General features: G+C 37.5%; 1 protein-coding gene and 1 pseudogene across 1 annotated transcript; one reads left to right on the forward strand and one right to left on the reverse strand.

Annotated features, from left to right (window-relative positions):
• Positions 1-3,208: 3,208 nt before the first annotated feature.
• On the reverse strand, positions 3,209-3,776 carry LOC118852684 (annotated as a pseudogene).
• Positions 3,777-16,348: 12,572 nt separating this feature from the next.
• LOC118854688 (uncharacterized protein C10orf143-like) lies at positions 16,349-16,803 on the forward strand. The gene has a single exon (XM_036764985.1). The coding sequence runs from the start codon at positions 16,349-16,351 to the stop codon at positions 16,676-16,678; it is 330 nt and encodes a 109-aa protein (XP_036620880.1). The 3' UTR covers positions 16,679-16,803.
• Positions 16,804-18,354: the final 1,551 nt, after the last annotated feature.

Below are 18,354 nucleotides of genomic sequence, written 5' to 3' on the forward strand. Positions count from 1 at the left end.
TACTGACTCATGCCCAGAACATGAAAAAATCAAGGATCTAAGAGTCACCTTGTCAGTGAATTCAATATTTTTTGTCTCTCTTTCAATATACGCCTTTTGACATTTTCACCTGCAGTTATGGTAAGAATTATATAGGATTTCAAAAAGTGGCACACTGCATTTATGATGGTGATTTAATGCCTTCCTATCATTTGATAAGAACCACGGCTTTCAAAGAAGACTATTTGAATAAGACTTTTGATTTACATATATCTGTAAATAGCTTTCACATATAGCATATCAAATATTCATTAAATGCACCTACCAAGAAGGTAGGGGTAGGTAATATCTATTTTTGTAGGCAATGAAATTAAGAAACAAAGAGCCCCATGGTTACATAGCGAGTGAGCACTGAAATCAGGATAAGACCTCAAAAGCCCTTATTTCAAAGTAAGGAGGTATGTCACAGTGAAGCATGTTAAACAAGATTGTCACCCAAATCCACTGAGTCTGTAAAGTAATGCAGTATTGTACCATGAATCAAACACTCAAAAGTTGGAAGAAACTAATGATATCACGAAGCGTGTTTGAGTGGTGGGGAGAGAACAAACATTTAAAAAGTATTTACTATGTACCCGGGATTATGCCAAGTACATTACCAATATTATTTCATTTGATTCTTACAACAACTCTATGAAGTAAATACTATTATGATATCCATTTTACATTTAAGGAAACTGAAGCAGAAAGAAAGCAAATGACTCAACAAGAATCACAGAGCTAGTGTATGTATGAGGCCTGTTTTTTAGTCAGATCTTCCTGACTCCAGGCCCAGTGATATCCATTGTCCCACAAAGCTGCCAGGTAGTCAACAAAGTAGAAAGGAGGAGCTATCTTCAAATATTATTTCTGATGTTTGCTGCCTGTGTGATCTTGGGTAAGTCATTTAACCTCTTTTGGTCTTAAATTTCTCATCTGTAAAGTAAGGCCTTTGAACTAGATCACTTCTGAAGTCCCTCAGAGATCAAATTATATGATGCTATGGTCATCTGGTCCAACTGCTACTGAAACATAACATCTTCTACGACATGCTTGAGAATTAATCAATATATCTTTTTCTTAAAGATGTCTAGTGCATAAGGAAATCACTATTTTCCAAGGTTGCCCATTCCAATATGGGTTTAAAGGTTTAGAAAACACCTTTCTTACAAAAACTATATAAGGTGAGTTAATAAAGATTGTTCTAAAGGAGAAGAGTCAGAAAGTATCTTGGTATGCCAAAAATCACACCAAAATGACCTGCAAAAGGTCAACCTGAATTGTGATAACAGTTTTTGTAAACTAAGCTAAATTCAAAATAAAAATAATAATTCCCAAGATAGACATTCAATCAATCAAAATATATGTTTACTGTCCCTCAAGTACCCTAATCACTCAGTTTCTTTATCTGCCCTCTTCCCATGAGTTATTCCTCCACCTGACATCAGCTACAGACAAAGGCTGTCATATCCTTGTTCTTGCCATTACACACAATGTACTACTGCCACATTCTATTCTAGGGTTCTCTCCCCCACCAAAACATGAAACAAAACAAAATAAAAAACAATCCACAAGTTAAAAAAATATATTTTATTCCCACAGAGAAAAGAGGATGCTAAGCACAAAAGAATTATAAAGGACATAACAGAAAGAAGAAGACTGAATTCAGTAACGTATTAGTACTAGCAGTCATTTGAGAGGCTAATATGCAAGCCTCATTGTGACCTAAAAGTTTTTACAAAGCTTCAAATTAGCCATTTCATATTTCACCTCTACCGAGCACATTTTGATCAAGTGCCAAGCTTCATTTTCTTTCCATTAGCTTCCTTCTTCTCCTCCTCTTCTCCTCCTCCTCCTCCACCTTCTTCTTTCTTCTTCTTTTCCTCTTCTGACTTTTAATTTGGTTCTATGCCATTCCTACTGATGCTTAGGCACTCTACTCCTTCTCCAACAGATGCAACTACTATCATCTTGCTGATGGAAGATACAGCTGTGACTGTAGGCCTCCATGCCTTTTGAATTCTCACAAAAACTTATATAAAAGAAAAAGAGGCATAAAATGGAGGCAGCCACATATCTGGAGCAGGTTTACCGAGGCTGAAAATGTGCACATGGTTTGTGGCTGAGGTACTCAACCCTCCTGATGTAACAGAGGTACTCATAGCTGCAGAGAGAGAATGAAGAGGGTTAGTTGAGTTATGGATGTCTGCTTTACTATATCCATGATGTTCTGATTCAGCAGACAAATAGAGGACCTAACTAAGCTATGTGTCTTACTTGACCAGAGATAGTTCTTTTTTTCTGAAGAAAAGTCATGGTATTTGGATTTATTTGCCAGTTTCTTACATGTTCTCTGGGAAACATGCAGGCACTGGGATGGGGAGTGAAGAGGTTCCTGCCCCATCCTCCCAATGTCTGCTCTGAGGACATAGAGCCTAAGTGGTGAGGGAGAAATTCTAAAAAGAACCTTGAGGATGCTAAGGGGAGGGCTAGAGGATGGGAGATAGGGATCTAAGGAAAGGTACTTCAGTCTGGAGGCTGGGAAACACTTCAGTTCCAGTCTAACTCTGGGGTAGGTAAAGACATATAGGAAAAGGAGGGGTCCCTGAGAATGGGTTTGGGGATCAGTGGTAGTGGACTGATCAGGGTGAACCTCTTTCCCCTGGGACTTGGAGAGAGAAATAGGCAGAAAGAGGCCTATCATTGGGGACAGATGCAAAATCCTCACTCCTCCCCCAGTCTCTCATCTCTCTTTCTAGATTGAATTGAGGTATCCTTAGGTAGGGGAGTGGGATTCTGGATTAAGAAATACTAAATCTGGAATCTGAGTATGGGCTCTAAGTCAGAGAGCTAGCTCCATACCACATCCAGAGAACCATGCCTAAAGTCCACAGGGAGAGAAATTTGGAGTCTAGACTGTAGAGCTGGGAATTCAGAAGAGATAGTTTTGGGGGTGTGGGAGGCATCTAAGGACCCAGAAGCATGCAGCCTCAAGCTTCAAGGGGTGGCCTCTCAAGTTAGAGTAGGTATGGAAACCTCAAATTTAGGAGTGGAACTTGGAAACCAGAAGACAGATTCTCTAGGATAGCTCTTGGATTTCAGGCAATAGAACTTTGAATGGGGAGTAGGGGTTGGGGACAGTCAGGGCTTTACAGCTTAGGGATTATAGTTTCATCCTAGGGGCTAGATTTCACTCAGCATCTACATCATGAGGCCCAGCAAGTAACTGAAGCATTCTTTGAAGCTGGGCACAGGGGTAGCACAAGCATTGCTGGTCTAGCCCATGTGCCAGGCCCAGGTAGAGGGTGAGCAGTGCAGCCAAGAGGATTCTGTCAAGGCCCAGTCAGGGCACCGCTCATAGCACTGTCAGGAGCTCCACACACAGGATGTCTCAAGTGCTCAAAGAGTCTCAGTGCCCTAGGGGACTTCAGAGCCAATGGCTCCCCCAGCATACCTGTTTGAGTCTCATGAGCTCAGGATACTCAAAAACCAAGATGATACTAAAAATGAGAAACCAAGCTATAGTGTGCATCACAAAGTAGAAAAGGTGTAACCAGGTCACCCAGGGCTCTGTCTGTGCTTCGAAGACTGGGCCCTCTGGCACTGGCTCCCAACAATGCATCACCACCTGATCGCAACTTCTGAGTGCTCCCGAGCAGTGGTTGCAAAGATGTGAAGCATACAAATTCTACTCTAGTGCCAAAGGCCAGAATGAAAGAGGCTAAGGCCACAGGGACCAAGAGAAGCACAGGGCCCATGGCTAGGGGAACGGTACTGACCAGAGGTAGTTCTTAAACTTTCATGTGGTCATCAGGAGTGGCAATGAGCATCTGCAAAGGAAATGGGAAGGGGAGAGGGGCACCAGAAGGACATATGCTCTCTCTTTCTTCCTTTCTCTCCCCCTCTCTCCACACACACACACACACACACACACATACACATATACACACATTCACACACTCAAATATCTATCTATATGTGTATATATATATATATATGTACATACAAAGACATATCCTAATTAAAGGGCAAATGTGTATTGCGAAACAAATGAAAAGTTGTGTATATGCATGTACACACATACATGTTTTTGTTGTTGTTCATTTCAGTTGTGCCCAACTCTTTGTTACCCAATTTGGGGTTTTCTTGGAAAAGATACTTGAGTGGCTTGCCATTTCCTTCTCTAGTTCGTTTTACAGATGAGGAAACTGAGGCAAACAGGGTTAAGTGACTTGGCCAAAATCACACAGCTAGTCTTCCTGACTCCAGGCCTGGCATTCTATCTAACTGTGCCACTATATACATATATATGTGTGTATATATATATGTATATGCATACTATGTATGTATATGTACCACTATATACACAAATAGTATACGTATATGCATACATACACATGGAGGCACATGTATATTGCAAAATAAAAAGGCATATGTATGCATATAGATGTACATATATAATGTATATACGCACATATAAATATACAGGTATATATGCATGTATATGACTTTTTTGTTTTGTTTTGCCATACATTTTACCTTTAATAAGAATCTCTTACATTACTTCAGATCAAAATGATTTAAATAAAATAGTTTGTTTTCCTTGCATATATTTCTGTAATAATTGCAGCGCAAGTCTACATTTTTTTAAAAATGACTTGTTTCAGGGGAGACAATAACCATGATGCATAAGTGAAAATATCATCACATGTATATGGTTATTGAATTAAAGTAGAGAATTTCCCCTTTTCACAGATATTCTGCTGCTAAATTGCATTTTACTGGAGGCGGGTGCACGATGAAGGGCAGCAGAATTCTAGTAGCTGCTATCCAGAGAGTGAACTTAATTTCTTCCCTGGTGGTCCTCACTATTGGCATCCGTAGTTTTTATTAGTTCAAGGCCACTAACGGCTAGTTAAGCATAATTGGGTTGTACTGGTTTCTTTAATTATTTTTTTTTCCTATGATAAAATGATTTCACAAAAATGTGGTCTTAACTGTCCTATTGTGGTTGATTGAATATTTTTTCTAGTTATTTCTACTCTAAACTTCAATATAAGATTTTATTGGTTTATCTTGAAGCAGTGCCCTTTGGAAATAGCTCCAGAGATAGAGGACCTGGATTCAAATCTCACCTGTTAATTATTGTCTGACCTTTGACAAGGTTCTCAATTTTTCTGCAACTCAATTTTCTTATCTTTAAATTGAGTAGCTCAAATTAACTGACCCCCTAAGATCTCCTCCCAGCTCTAAATCTATGATCCTATTATATTTTTCACTAATCACTTTTTGAAACTATTTCATAATATTCTCCTCTCTCTCCACTGTCATTGCTACCAGTATAGTTTAGGCTCATGCTGCTTCTTGCCCAGACCAGAGTAATTGCCTCTGAACTAATCTGCTTGCAGTCTCTTCTCTCTTCAATCCATCTTTTCACATAATTACTGAAGTAATATGCTTAATGGATAAGTTTGATCATGTCTCCCTCCCTTCTTTTCCCCATATTCCACTCATAAATCACCAATGGTCCTACATTGCCTAATGAAAAAAAATATGCAAACTCCTTAAAGTCAGAGTCAATAAATAAGTACTTCAGGCACTATGCTAAGTCCTAGGGATAAAAAGCAAAGGATAATGCAGCCCCTGACCTCAAGGAGTTTATGATCTAATTGGGGAGACCCTACATAAAATGAATCTGAAAAGGGAGCTAGAGAGAGTTACTTAGTGTAGGGGTACGATGAAGTCTCATAGCATGGGTAAGAAATGATCTGAGGAAATGATAGTTTCAGAGTTAATTTCATCAGCTGGTTGGGACTCCTTAAATGGAGGAGCATCTGGGAAGAGATCTCCTAAGTCTGTCCTCCGTTCTGTCCAATCTGAAGAAGATAAAAGCTCACTTCTCACCTTTTTACTTAATGTCCTTCTCAATCTAGCTTTAACCTACATTTTCAAACTTATTTCACACTGCTCTACTCAGATTTTACCAAAAGCCAAACTACTATGCACTTGTTCCTAAGCTGGCTTTAATTTCTTGCATATCTGAACATCTGTGGAAACTTTTCCCCTCCCCACACATTGCTTAATTAGAAAATCAAAATTTAAAAAAGTTACAAATAAAAAAATTATTAAAAAATAGTATCTCTTTATCCTCAAAATAACCCTGAAAAGCAGAGGCTCTTATTATCTCCATTTTGTATACAAAGAAACTGAGGCAAACAGACTTACTCAGGGTCACATAGCCAGTAAGTATGTGAGGATTAATTTAACTCAAGTCTTCTTGACTCTAGGTCCAGCAGTCCATTCACTTGACCATCTCACTATTTGCTTCAATTAAAGACTCTTGTATCAATAAAATATAATTATGGCAAATAGCTTGTTGGTGATGACTTTAACACTGTATTTCACTCTCATGAGTATTCTTTTTGGTAATCAATAAACTCTGATAAACACTGGAATATCTTGTATCTCTATCTCTTGGCCAATTTTATTCCCAGAAAGATGTAAACTGCTCTACAACCTGATCCATACATGACCTTTTGTTCTTTTCTGATATATTCATCAAAAGGTCCATAATTCATGCATAGCGAAACCTCAAATGAGTTATATAGAAATAGGAAAAAAGGGTTAGTAGTTATTGAAAACTTAGCAACCTTTTGGGGATGATAACATAATATTTTAGTTCCTTTCTGGGGCTCACATGTTCAGGCAAAGATAAATTCTGTGGTAGATTCTAATAACCTGAAAGACATATACTCTCCTTCCAACCCCTAGTAATCCTAGAGCCCTAATTTCTTTGTCTCTCTACCAACATTGAGATACTGCTTATAGTGGAAATGTGAACAAAGATAGTGGACAATGGGGGAAAAGCCAGAAAATCCAAAGATAAAAAATAAATTCTATTTGAATATCAGATAGAAATAAATTAATATATGAGTGACAAAAGTAAATATTATGTACTATCAGATGATAATAATAATAATAATGATGATACCTACAATCTGTATGGTACTTAAGCTTTGCCAGATACTTTCTAAGTGCTTTACAATCCTCAAAACAACCCTTAGAGGTAAGTGCTATTTTATAGATAAGAAATAAACAAACAGTTACATAATTGACCTGAGTCTTTCATTTTAGGGTACTTGAATCTTTATTTTTATTTGTCTATTCCATTTGTATATCACTGTCATTTTCCAACAAGGCAAATTCTATCTAACCCTTTCAGAGATTTGTTCCTCATAACAACAAAAGGAAAAGGAAGAAAGGAAAAGAAAACCAATCCAGCTAAATTAAACAACATATCAACCAAGTCCAACTTTATATTCATTTGTTCCATGTCCATAGTTCTATTGCAGTATACATCTGCAAAGAAGGAAGGAGCAGGGATTCTCCTACATCTTCTTTGGGACAAAGTTCTATTATGACAATTTTGTAGCATCCAGTTTTAGTTGTTTTGTGGTTGTTCTTTTTGTTTATACATATATAGTCATCGTGAATATTGTTCTCCTAGTTCTGCTTCCACTTTATTTCTGCTCATATAAGTCTTTACAAGCTTTTCTGCATCCATCAAATTCATCATTTTTCTTTGTAAACAGATTTTGATATCATTCGTTATTAACGTAATATATATTTTCTAATGTATCCCTCCCCCTCTCAAAGAGTAGTCCCTTTTAACAAACAAAAAAATAGGAGAAAATAAGTTCTATAAAACTAAATGGTGATTCAAAAAAATAAGCAGAGTTCTAAACCCATGCACCCCATTTTTGCCAAGAAGAGGGAAGTGCCTTCTTCTGTCTCTTCTTTGGGACCAAGCCAGGTCATTATACCTTCAGAACACCCTGTTGCAAATGTATTCTTTCCATCTCCATTGTAATGGTCATTTTTTGTATATAATTTTCCTAGTACTTCTTAGTTCCTTTTACATCAATATATCTTCCCACACTTCTCTGTGTTGATTATAGTTATCATTTCTTATAGCACTGTCTACTAAATACTCATGCCACAATTTGTATAACCATTCCGCAGTTCATGGGCATCTACTGTTTCTGCCCCCCCTCCCTGAGTTCTTAACTACTACAAAAATTGTTACTATTAATATTCTGTTCTTTATGAGTCCCTTTACTTTATCATTAGCCTCCTTGGGGCACATGTCAAGCAGTGATATCTCTGTGTCAAAGGGTATGGTCATATTAATCAATTAATTAGAATAATTTCAAATTGCTTTCCAGAAAAGTTGCAATGCATAGCTCCACAATAAGTGGTCACCATCACCATGCCATCTTGCCATAATCCTTTCAACATTAACTATTCCTACCTAGATATTTGAATTATTGACAATTGTAGCATTACTAGTATAACCATCTCTGCCATCCAAGAGTTTATTTTAATCTGCATACTTTTGATTTAAATGCTACAATTTCTCTTCCTCACTCATAATGTCTCAACTATTGTCAAGGTATCAAGGAGTTATGAATTCATCATTGTAATGACTTTTTCCAACAAAGATGATGATGAGGATTAACAGGCAAAATGGCATAAAGAAAATTGACATTGAAATAAAGAAGATATAGATTCAAATCCTGAATTGGCATGTTGGTAAAATGTTTAACAACCAGCTCTGAAAAAAATTATTATATTGACAACACATTTTAATTATCATCTGCATTATTAACATTTCCTCCATCACTTTCTTTTTTTCCCTTTAAATTTTCTTCCCTTTTCTCTCCTGTCCCCTACACTGCCCAAGACAGCATGCAATCTGATATAGGTTCTACATATACCTTCACACGAAACATATTTTCATATTAGTCATGTTGTAAAGAAGAATTATAACCAATGGAATGAACCATGAAAAAGAAGAAACAAAAAAAAGAGAGAGAAAGAGCAAACAGTTTGGTTCAATCTGCATTCAGATTCCGCAATTCTTTCTCTGGATATGGATAGCTTTTTCCATCATGAGCCTTTTGGAGGTGTCTTAGAACCTTGCATTGTTGAGAGGAGCTGAGTCTATCAAAGTTATTCATTGCACAATGTATAATTGTGTACAATATTCTCCTGGTTCTGCTCCCCTCACTCAGCATCAGTTTATATAAGTCTTTCGAGGTTGTTATGAAGTCTGTTTGCTCCTCAGTTCTTATAGCACAATAGTATTCCATTACATTCATATACCACAACTTTTTTAGCAATTCCCGTTTATAGGCATCCCTTTGATTTCCAATTCTTTGCCACCACAAAAAGAGCTGCAATAAATATTTTTGTATATACAGGTCTCTTTCCCCTTCTGTGATCTCTTTGGGATACAGCCCTAGAAGTGGTATTGCTGGGTCAAAAGCTATGCACATTTTTATAGCCCTTTGGACATTTTTCCAAATTGCTCTCCAGAATAGTTGGATCAGTTCACAACTTCACCAACAATGCATTAGTGTTCCAATTTCCCAAATCTTCTCCAGCATTTATCATCTTCCTATTTTGTCACATTAGCCATCTCCATCACTTTTTAAAGTCTAAACAATGAAAAAAGCAATGACCAAGCCCTGACTTGTAGCATTTGTCCACATGAGGTATAAATGTTTACACTGAAAATTTAACAATCAGGTATCCTAAGCTAATATGAGCTTACTCCAACACCCCCCTCAAGTCTTGCCTGTCTTACCTACTAGCTTTTGTAACTCTGGGCAAGTCATTTAACTTTCAGATGTCCCCCAGCAACTCTTAGGTTATATGCTGCAGACACCCGAAGATCTGTATCTGTAGAAGGAGCTTTTTCACGTTGAGTTCCTCATATCAATGAACAAAAAGAACAAAACAAAACAAAAACAACAAAAGCAATAGCTAGTATTTCTATATTGCTTTGAGGTTTGTAAAGCACCTTAGATGTATATGCATGTTATATGTGATATATTCATGCATGTCATATACATAGCATGATACATTTGCTATATGTTGGGCATGGCACATTAACTATATAAGTGTGTGTGTCTAGTAGATTTTTGTTATTAAGTCATTTCTGTCACATCCATCTCTGTGATTCCATTTGGAATTTTCTTGGCAGAGATACTGCAGTTCCTTGCCATTTACTTCTCCAGCTCATTTTACAAATGAAGAACTGAGGCAAACAGAGTGAAGTCACTTGTCCAGGGTCATACATCTAGTAAATGTGTGAGGCCACATTTGAAATCATGAAAGTGAGTCTTCCTGACTCCAAGCCTAGTGCTCTAACAAATGTGTCCCTAGCTGCCAATGGATGGAGGCAGGGAAGGAGGGAGGGAAGAAGGGAAGAAAGGAGGGAAGGAAGGAGGGATGAATAATTGATAATCACAAGAATCCTATGAAATAGATGTTATTGCTATCCCTATTTCATAGATGAAGAAAATGAAGCAGTTGAATTGTCAAGGGTTGCGTAGCTAATACTGAGTTCAAGTTCATCTCTATCATCTATACAATGTACCAAAACAGATCACAACTAACCTATAAGTAATTCCTGAATCCAAGGTCAGTACTCCATGGGAGGTTACCTCTTGAGCTAAAGGATACTTCAGTTCTTTTGACATGGGAATTTCATCAGAAATCCTAAATATATTTTTGTAACTGTTTACTAATATTTTTTATTATGAATATGAGGCCCCTTGAGCAGCTGCTGATTGTTGTGGGCTTTGATGTAGTTCCTCAGAATTGGTGATTAGTATATAATGACTAATTTCTTTTTCTTTCCTAGCTGCCATTGTGGCAAATGACTTGCCTTTGTCAGACAGGATTTGGGCTGTAGCTAAAACGAAGAAACAAAAAACTCTCTTAAAGTATTTTCTCTCACTCACATGAAGCTCTAACAAACTTTCTACCTCCAAGGTTTGTTTTGTTTTAAGTAAAACCTTTTTGAAATCTTTTTTATTATTATTACAAAATTACTGAAACGTCTCATGTTAGACTGGTTTAGACCTAAAAATATTTGGTCCCTAACAATTTTGGATGAGAAATCTAATTTTGGAGAGACAGAGACCTTCACTACTCCATAATTCAGTTTAACCACAAATACAAAGTCCTTCAATATTCCACAGCATTTGTGCTCACTGCACATCTGTCAGTCTGTGATTTATCATACTATAGCTTTGATGATTGCTAGAAAGTACCTTATTGCATGTTCTTTCAACTCAGAAATATAGTTTAAATTGCTAGAATTTTCTTCCACTTTTATGTAATAGTCCTTGAATGCTTATTTGAAAGAAATAGAAATTACTGGTCTTGATGTTCAGTGCTCCATTCAGGCTTGCTCTATATTTGCATCTGATATCAGTTAGCAAGGATTCTAAGGTACTGTATGAATAGGCCTATACTAGGGACTATCTTATTAATTTAAACAGTTCCTATTCAAGTCCTCTAATTTTTCTTGTTCACCATTTACATAGCATTATTTCTTTTAACAACATTATTAGGTATGTGAAGGGAATGTATCCCACTTCTCTCCCTATCTTTTTTGGGTTAGCTCATAATCTTCATTGTCAAGAGGAAATTGGCCAAAGAATATGATAGTTGTCTGTCACATTAAAATGGCTTTAATCCTCTGCTTCTGAGGCTCAGAGAGCTAGCAAATACTTCTGTTTAAGGATTTTAGGGAATATATTATATTTTTATTTCTCCTAATGCCTTTTAATAATTCTGTGTTGAAAATACAAATTGATTCTGGAGAACAATTTGGAACTATGCCCAAAGGGCAATCAAACTGTGCATACGCTTCAGGTCCAACAATATCATTACTAGGTCTGTATCCCAAAGAGATCATAAAAATGGGAAAATGATCCACATGTGCAAAAATATTTATAGCAGCTCTTTTTGAGATGGCAAAAAATGGAAGTTGAGGGAATGCCCATCAATTGGGAAATGGCTGTACAAGTTGGGACATATGAATGTAATGGAATACTATTCTTCCATAAGAAATGATAAGCAAGCAGACTTCAGAAAAACCTGGAAAGACTTGTATGGACTGATGCCGAGTGTAACGAACAGAACAAGGAAAACACTGTACATAGTAACAATAACACTGTGTAATGGTCACCTGTGGTTGACTTAGCTCTTCTCAGCAAGATAATTCCAAAGGACTGGTGGCAGAAAATGGTATCCACATCCAGAGAAAGAACTAGTATCAATGGAAATTGCAGCATACTTTTTTCACTTTTTTTTTGGTGGGGGGGAGTGGTATTTTTTTTCCTTTTGTTTTTCTTTCACAACATGAATAAGGTAGAAATATGTTTTCCATTATTGCCTATGTATTATCTATACCAGACTGCTTGTTGTCTGGGAGAGGGCAGGAAGGGAGGGACAAAAATTTAGAACTCAAAATTTTTCAAAAAATGAATGCTCAAAATTATCTTACATGTAATTGGAAAAAATACTATTAAATTAAAAAAAAGAAAATGCAGGTTGGTATCCCTGCAAGAGAAGGTGAAAGGGATAGAAAAATACCTCAACTCTCTGCAAATCAAAGACAATGAGGTGTTCCGTGAAACAATTAAAGAAATGTTTCCAAAAGGGGAGAGAGGAGAAAAAATAATTTGAAGAGGAAAAGAGAAATCTGAAGTTGAATTATCCAATGACTTAGAGGATGGAAGAATGTGACAAAGAGAAGAGAAGGACTGGATTAATAGACTTCAAAAATAAGTCAACTTTCCATTGAGACTGGAAGTAAACCACCTGATAAGGAAGATACTTCCCATGCTACACAAAACACCGTACTTATCCATATACAAGATGCACCCTTTTTCGAAAAATTTGGGGTCTAAAAACTGGGTGAGTCTTATACAGTGGTTGTAGATTTTTTTTTACTTGCATTTCCCGCTTTTTCGTGCTTGTTGTCTTTACGTTCCTTGTTTCGAATTAGTTACCAGTATATTAGGTTACGTTTTGCCACGTTCTGCCCAAAAATGGCTCAGAAAAGATTTTCCTGCAATGCTGAATTCAAGTTAAAAGTGATCCAGTTTGCAAAAGTGAATGGAAATAGTGCTGCTGAACGTAAGTTTGGTCCTCCTCCAACTGAGAAAACAATCCGAGACTGGCTATAGGATGAAGAAACCCTACGGAAAATGCCACAGCAGAAGAAGGCCATGAGAGGCAAGTCAGCAAAATGGCCTGATTTAGAGAGGGAATTGAAGATATGCATTGAAGAGCAAAGGGCGATTGGAATTCCTGTGTCCACAAAGATGGTTCAGCTTGAGACAAGAAGAACTGCTGATGAAAAAGAAGTTACTTACTTAAAAGGAGGACACAATTGCTGCTTCCGGTTCATGAAACGGAATGGACTAAGCATGCGTACATGCACCAGACTTGCCCAAAAGATGCCTGAAACCTAGGAGCAGATGAATAAAACTTGACTTCAATAACTTCATGTAATACATTTTTTTTTCAAATTTTGGGCCCCAAAATTAAGGTGCATCTTATACATGGGAGTGTCTTATACATGGCGAAATGTGGTAATGATGAAGTTATATTGAAGCTGGCAGAAAAGGATTTTAGTACTTGCTTTAGGAAGGAAAGAAGAATCTCAGTGATCAGTAAACCACTAATCTGAGTGGTGAGACATCAAGGTTTCTGAAAGGAATCATCAAGCAGGTAAGACTGTCTTCCTGGGGCAAGTATCTAGGACTTGGTGAACACCTTCCCAAGTTGTTGCTGTTATTATTTCTATCATTTATAATTTTGTTTTAATTATAGTTATATTGTTAATTATAATTAATATATTAACAACCTTACTGTTGTTGCTGAATCATTTCACTCATGTCTGACTCTGTGACACCATTTGGGGTTTTCTTGTCAGAAATACTGGTTGGCCATTTCCTTTTTCAGCTAATTTTACAGACGAGAAAACTTAGGCAAACAGGGTTAAGTCACTTGCCCAGTGTTACACAGATAATAAGTGTCTAATACTAGATTTGAACTCAAGAAGATGAGTCTTCCTAACTCTAGACCTGGCACCCTATCCAGTACATCACCTAAATTCCCAATTAATAAAATTATAATATTAAATAAACTAATATTTATAGTATTAATAATAAAAATTGCTGGGAAGACTGGAAAGTAGTTTTGGCAGAAACTAAGCATAGGTGAACATCTCATACTATGTACCAAAATAAGGTAAAAATAAATGATTTAGACATAAAGGGTGATATCATAAGTGAACTTGGGGAGCATGGAAATATGTACATGTCCAATATGGTGTTTGTCAGAGTGGGAGAGAAGACAAATTCAATGTCTTCCATCTCTCTGGGTGCTCTTGGCTTCTAGTTTCAAGAAAGAAGATGAGTGAAAACTACACTTCAGGTTACTGATTAGAGAAACAGTCTCTGGGAAGAAGCCAATGTGTGAGGTAATTTCTTTTGGCTAGCAACTGCTATATGGATGTAGACCCAACAAGACCAGCAACAGAAACTGCCAGCACAGGTTCTTCTGATCTGCTTTACTAAGGAAAGTAACATTAATGGTTTAACAATCTCACTTTAATCTAGCATACATATATAAACTCACTTAGTTCAGGAGGAAAAGCCAGCAACCTGAACTTCAGAGCAAATACAAACAAATTACAAACATTCATTATAAACAGATCAAATAAAAACCAACATCTGGGTTGGCAAAGTCAGGGGGCAGTTATGGCTTGCCCAGAGTTACTTAACACTCTTCCAGTGAGTGAGAGCCCCCAAGGGAAAACACCAGCCTCTGAATTTATATATTGTCTTCAGGGTCAAAGGGTGTCACAACATGTGACTCACCCACATGACCTAAAAGCATCACAAACATTCCACTCAAACCCATGGTGGCCTAAAAGCCTCAGGCGTCAAAAACATGTGACTCAAAGCCATGCAAACCAGACTTTCCCTTGCGGCAAGGAGGTCAACAAAGACTCCTGCTCCAATCAAAGAAACAAAGGCCAAATAAGTGCTAAAAAAGAAAACAGTAAAAGAAAGTTCCACCTTAATTACTGACACACTACACTAGAGAATTTGGGCCATTCTCCCCATGGATGAGATATGGGGCTTTCTCTTCCAGTTGAGCTGAGATATCTTACTCCTAAAAGAAGAATTCCTTCACCCTGTATTGTCTGGTAAATATTCTTATGTTTAGCCTTTCTCTGATTTCTGTGTTGCTATTGATTTGAATAAATGGATTTCTTTGCTATTTACTATGTGTATCTTCATTTTAGAATTGATATTCGCTGAGAAGAAAGTCAAGACTTGGATATAGAGCTGGTGGTCCTCTCTCCCTTTTAAGAAAAAGTTTATCTTCAACCTGAAAAGTATATCCTTAGACTGATAATATGTATATGAGCAGATATAATTTTAGCCTGGTAATCTCCCTAGCTCCACTAACTCTCTGTTGAGAGCAGAGTGGACCCAACCTGATGCTTCTCCTCCTGACAGGACTCAATGTCTTCCCTTGAACAAAGGAAGGGGAAGTTGACCCTAGATATGTGTCTATTCTGGCCTCCCTGAAAGCCAAATTGAAACAGCCTAGTTAAATACTCTGAGGTTGTTTTAGAAAAGTAATTTCAAGTCACTTTTAATTTTCTTCTTATTTTCCAAGGCATTTAAGTCAATACAATTTACAAACTCAATATGATATTCTCTAATCTATTATCCTAATTATTGATAAATTAGAAATAAAATGTTGGCCTAGAATGAAAACAAAGAAAAATGCATATGTAAAGATTCATACAATGAGATAAGAGAGTAAAATTACAATCAATGTTGGCTTATTTTCCTTTGAGTTAATTATTGGTGATGTTTATTCTTTTGGAAAAACTCAAGTCCCAATTTATGTCCAGATTCCTTTAATTTCATTTTCTTAAAGGTGGTACTTCTCCAAAGAGATACGTTTAGCTATTAGCTAAATTGCAAGGTGTTAAAATTAAATAAGAAATTGCTCTAAAAATACTTGGTGGTTCTAGACTTTTAAAAATATGACTAAATATGATTCTTCTAATATGAAAAGATAAGGTAGATATTAATAGGAAAATATATTTTCATTGGATTTTTTGAGTAGCATTTATTTTGCAAATGGTGTTTTCATTTACTTTTAGAAGAAAAAATGTAGGTCCGTTTTATCATCAGGAAATATTTTAATTATATACAAAGTAATTGCCTTCTATAGATTCAGGAAACAAGGTGTGCATGGCAAACTCACAATTTCTCATTGAACTAAAGAACTTGGGAATGAGGTAAAAGGGGGACTAATCATTAAAATCAAATCATAAAACAGGAATGTAACAGAAACACAAATCGGAGTTCTCTTCCTTTAAATAAAAAAAAAATTAGTGGGCGGCGCAGGCCCAGCGGGCGCCGGGACCGAGCTCATGGAGCGGGGTGTTTTGGCCGGCCTGAGGCGGCGGTCTGCGGAGGAGGAGCGGAGCGGCCCCGGGGACGCGAAACGGACATGTAGGAGCATCGAAGCTGGTCCTGGGGAAGATGCTGACCGGAGGCGAGATGAACCGGCCCAGGCATGCTGGATTACAGACTGCATCTTGGAGTCCAAGGGATTCATTGCACGCGAGAGCCTGCCCGGGAATCTCCAAGGCAGACAGAGCTCAGTGATTTCTGCCCACAATGGAAGACATCCCACCCAGCCTTGCTCACGATGCCTCGCTGGCAAGTCCGGGCATTTTAACCATACCATGAATTGTTAGAAGATGCAAGCTGGCAAAGAAGGCCGCATCCACTCTTGGTCTTGAATCGTCCACATGATGATGAATGTAAATATCTTACAGATGGATTTAAGGGCCCACCTGTTCGAAGAACCGCCTGGATGTTATTTCCTGGGAAACTGTTTGCTCTCTCATTCAGATGGTCCCACAGTTTTCTGTTCTGGTATATTAGGAAGGCAGAATTTATGATTTCAAAGAGAATCTCATATGTGCCTAAAAGGTCTGGAACCACAGGATATAAGGAATTCTCTAGGCAGAAGGCAGGAGAACTAAAGCATGTATTTACACTCCACAATAACAAGCCCACAAACCAGCATCCCCATTTTGATATTTTCATCAAAAGCTTCCAGGCCCAATAAGTGCGCCTTATAAGAGTAACCAGGAGGCCACAGAGAAGCGAGATGGTATAAGGCAAAATCGTATACATGCTTCCCCTCTACGGTAAGAAGATTACCCACTAGTCTCTAGTCAGCTCTGCTACCGGCAGCTCAGCTTCGGCTGTAGGCATCTCTGGCTCCAACCGGAAAAGGAAAGGAGGATCTTCAAGCTGTCCTCTCCCTTCTTATAGAGTTTTTGACATCATCAAGCACCGCCTGAACGACCAGGGCCAATTGGTTCTTGACTTGGCCCCTCCCCCAGCGTAGACCACGTTAACACACCTCACCTCAGCCAGTGCCACAACTCATCACACAGGAAGCTCTGGTCCTGCCCCGGAAGAGCAAGCCCCAGCGTCCAGGGAAGCTCAACGAGGCGAGCTGAGTCATTCAAAGAAAACAAAGTCCATTCTGGCTACATCTGGGGCCCAGAAGATCGGTGCCACTTCAAAATAACCTCCACATTGTTATTCCTCACTCTTAAAGTATGGCTTTTTGTAGAACAGTGTGGAGTCATTAAATCACGATCAATTTTTTTTTTTAAAGAAAAGATTCAGGACGACAACAACTCCTCCACAAGGAGGAATTTCTTAGGAATATGATGGCCTATAGTTCATGCCCTGGAGTAAGCCTGCTTAGCTCCTGTTAGATTATTATATAGAACTCTGACTTGTGCATATTCAATACCACTTGTGTCCATTTTTAATAATAGACAATGTTATTTTTATATTAAAAATGGAAATTCTATTCTGCAGTATAAAACTGAATTTTACCAAAAAAAAATCAGTGGCTTTGGAATAGCTTACTCTTCTTACACACCCCAAACATGAACATCAACAAATTTATATACCTTTCATAATCAAAACTAAATATGGGGGGAAAGTTCTGGGTTATGATTTATATGTTAACTCTACTTCTTGATGCCCACATTATTATTTACATTTAATACATTTAATAATAGTATTACATTTAATAATTTATTAATTCTATTATTTCACAAAACATATTTATTAAAAAGTCAAAGTAAAAAGAGAAGCTTATTTTTCTCATGCCTGATCTCTATAAGCTGAATTATTCTTCTCTGAACTTAGCATTCCATTTCTCACACTGGTGCCTTGCTTATGTTGTCCTTATTTCTCTCTCTTCTCTGCATCTAACTTCTTTCAAATGTTAATTCAGGCACCACTACTGACAAATTGCTTTTCCTGATCCCCATGGTCGTGGTCAACCCTTCCTTAAATTATTTTATACTTACCTATGTTCATGTTGTTTTCCTGCAATAGA

The sequence above is a fragment of the Trichosurus vulpecula genome, chromosome 6, assembly GCF_011100635.1.
Source record: "Trichosurus vulpecula isolate mTriVul1 chromosome 6, mTriVul1.pri, whole genome shotgun sequence".
NCBI classification, from domain to species: domain Eukaryota; kingdom Metazoa; phylum Chordata; class Mammalia; order Diprotodontia; family Phalangeridae; genus Trichosurus; species Trichosurus vulpecula.

What these genes read in the sequence shown, in the direction of transcription:
- LOC118854688 (XM_036764985.1), top strand. Translation starts at nt 16,349, where the DNA reads ATGGAGCGGGGTGTTTTGGCCGGCCTGAGGCGGCGGTCTGCGGAGGAG.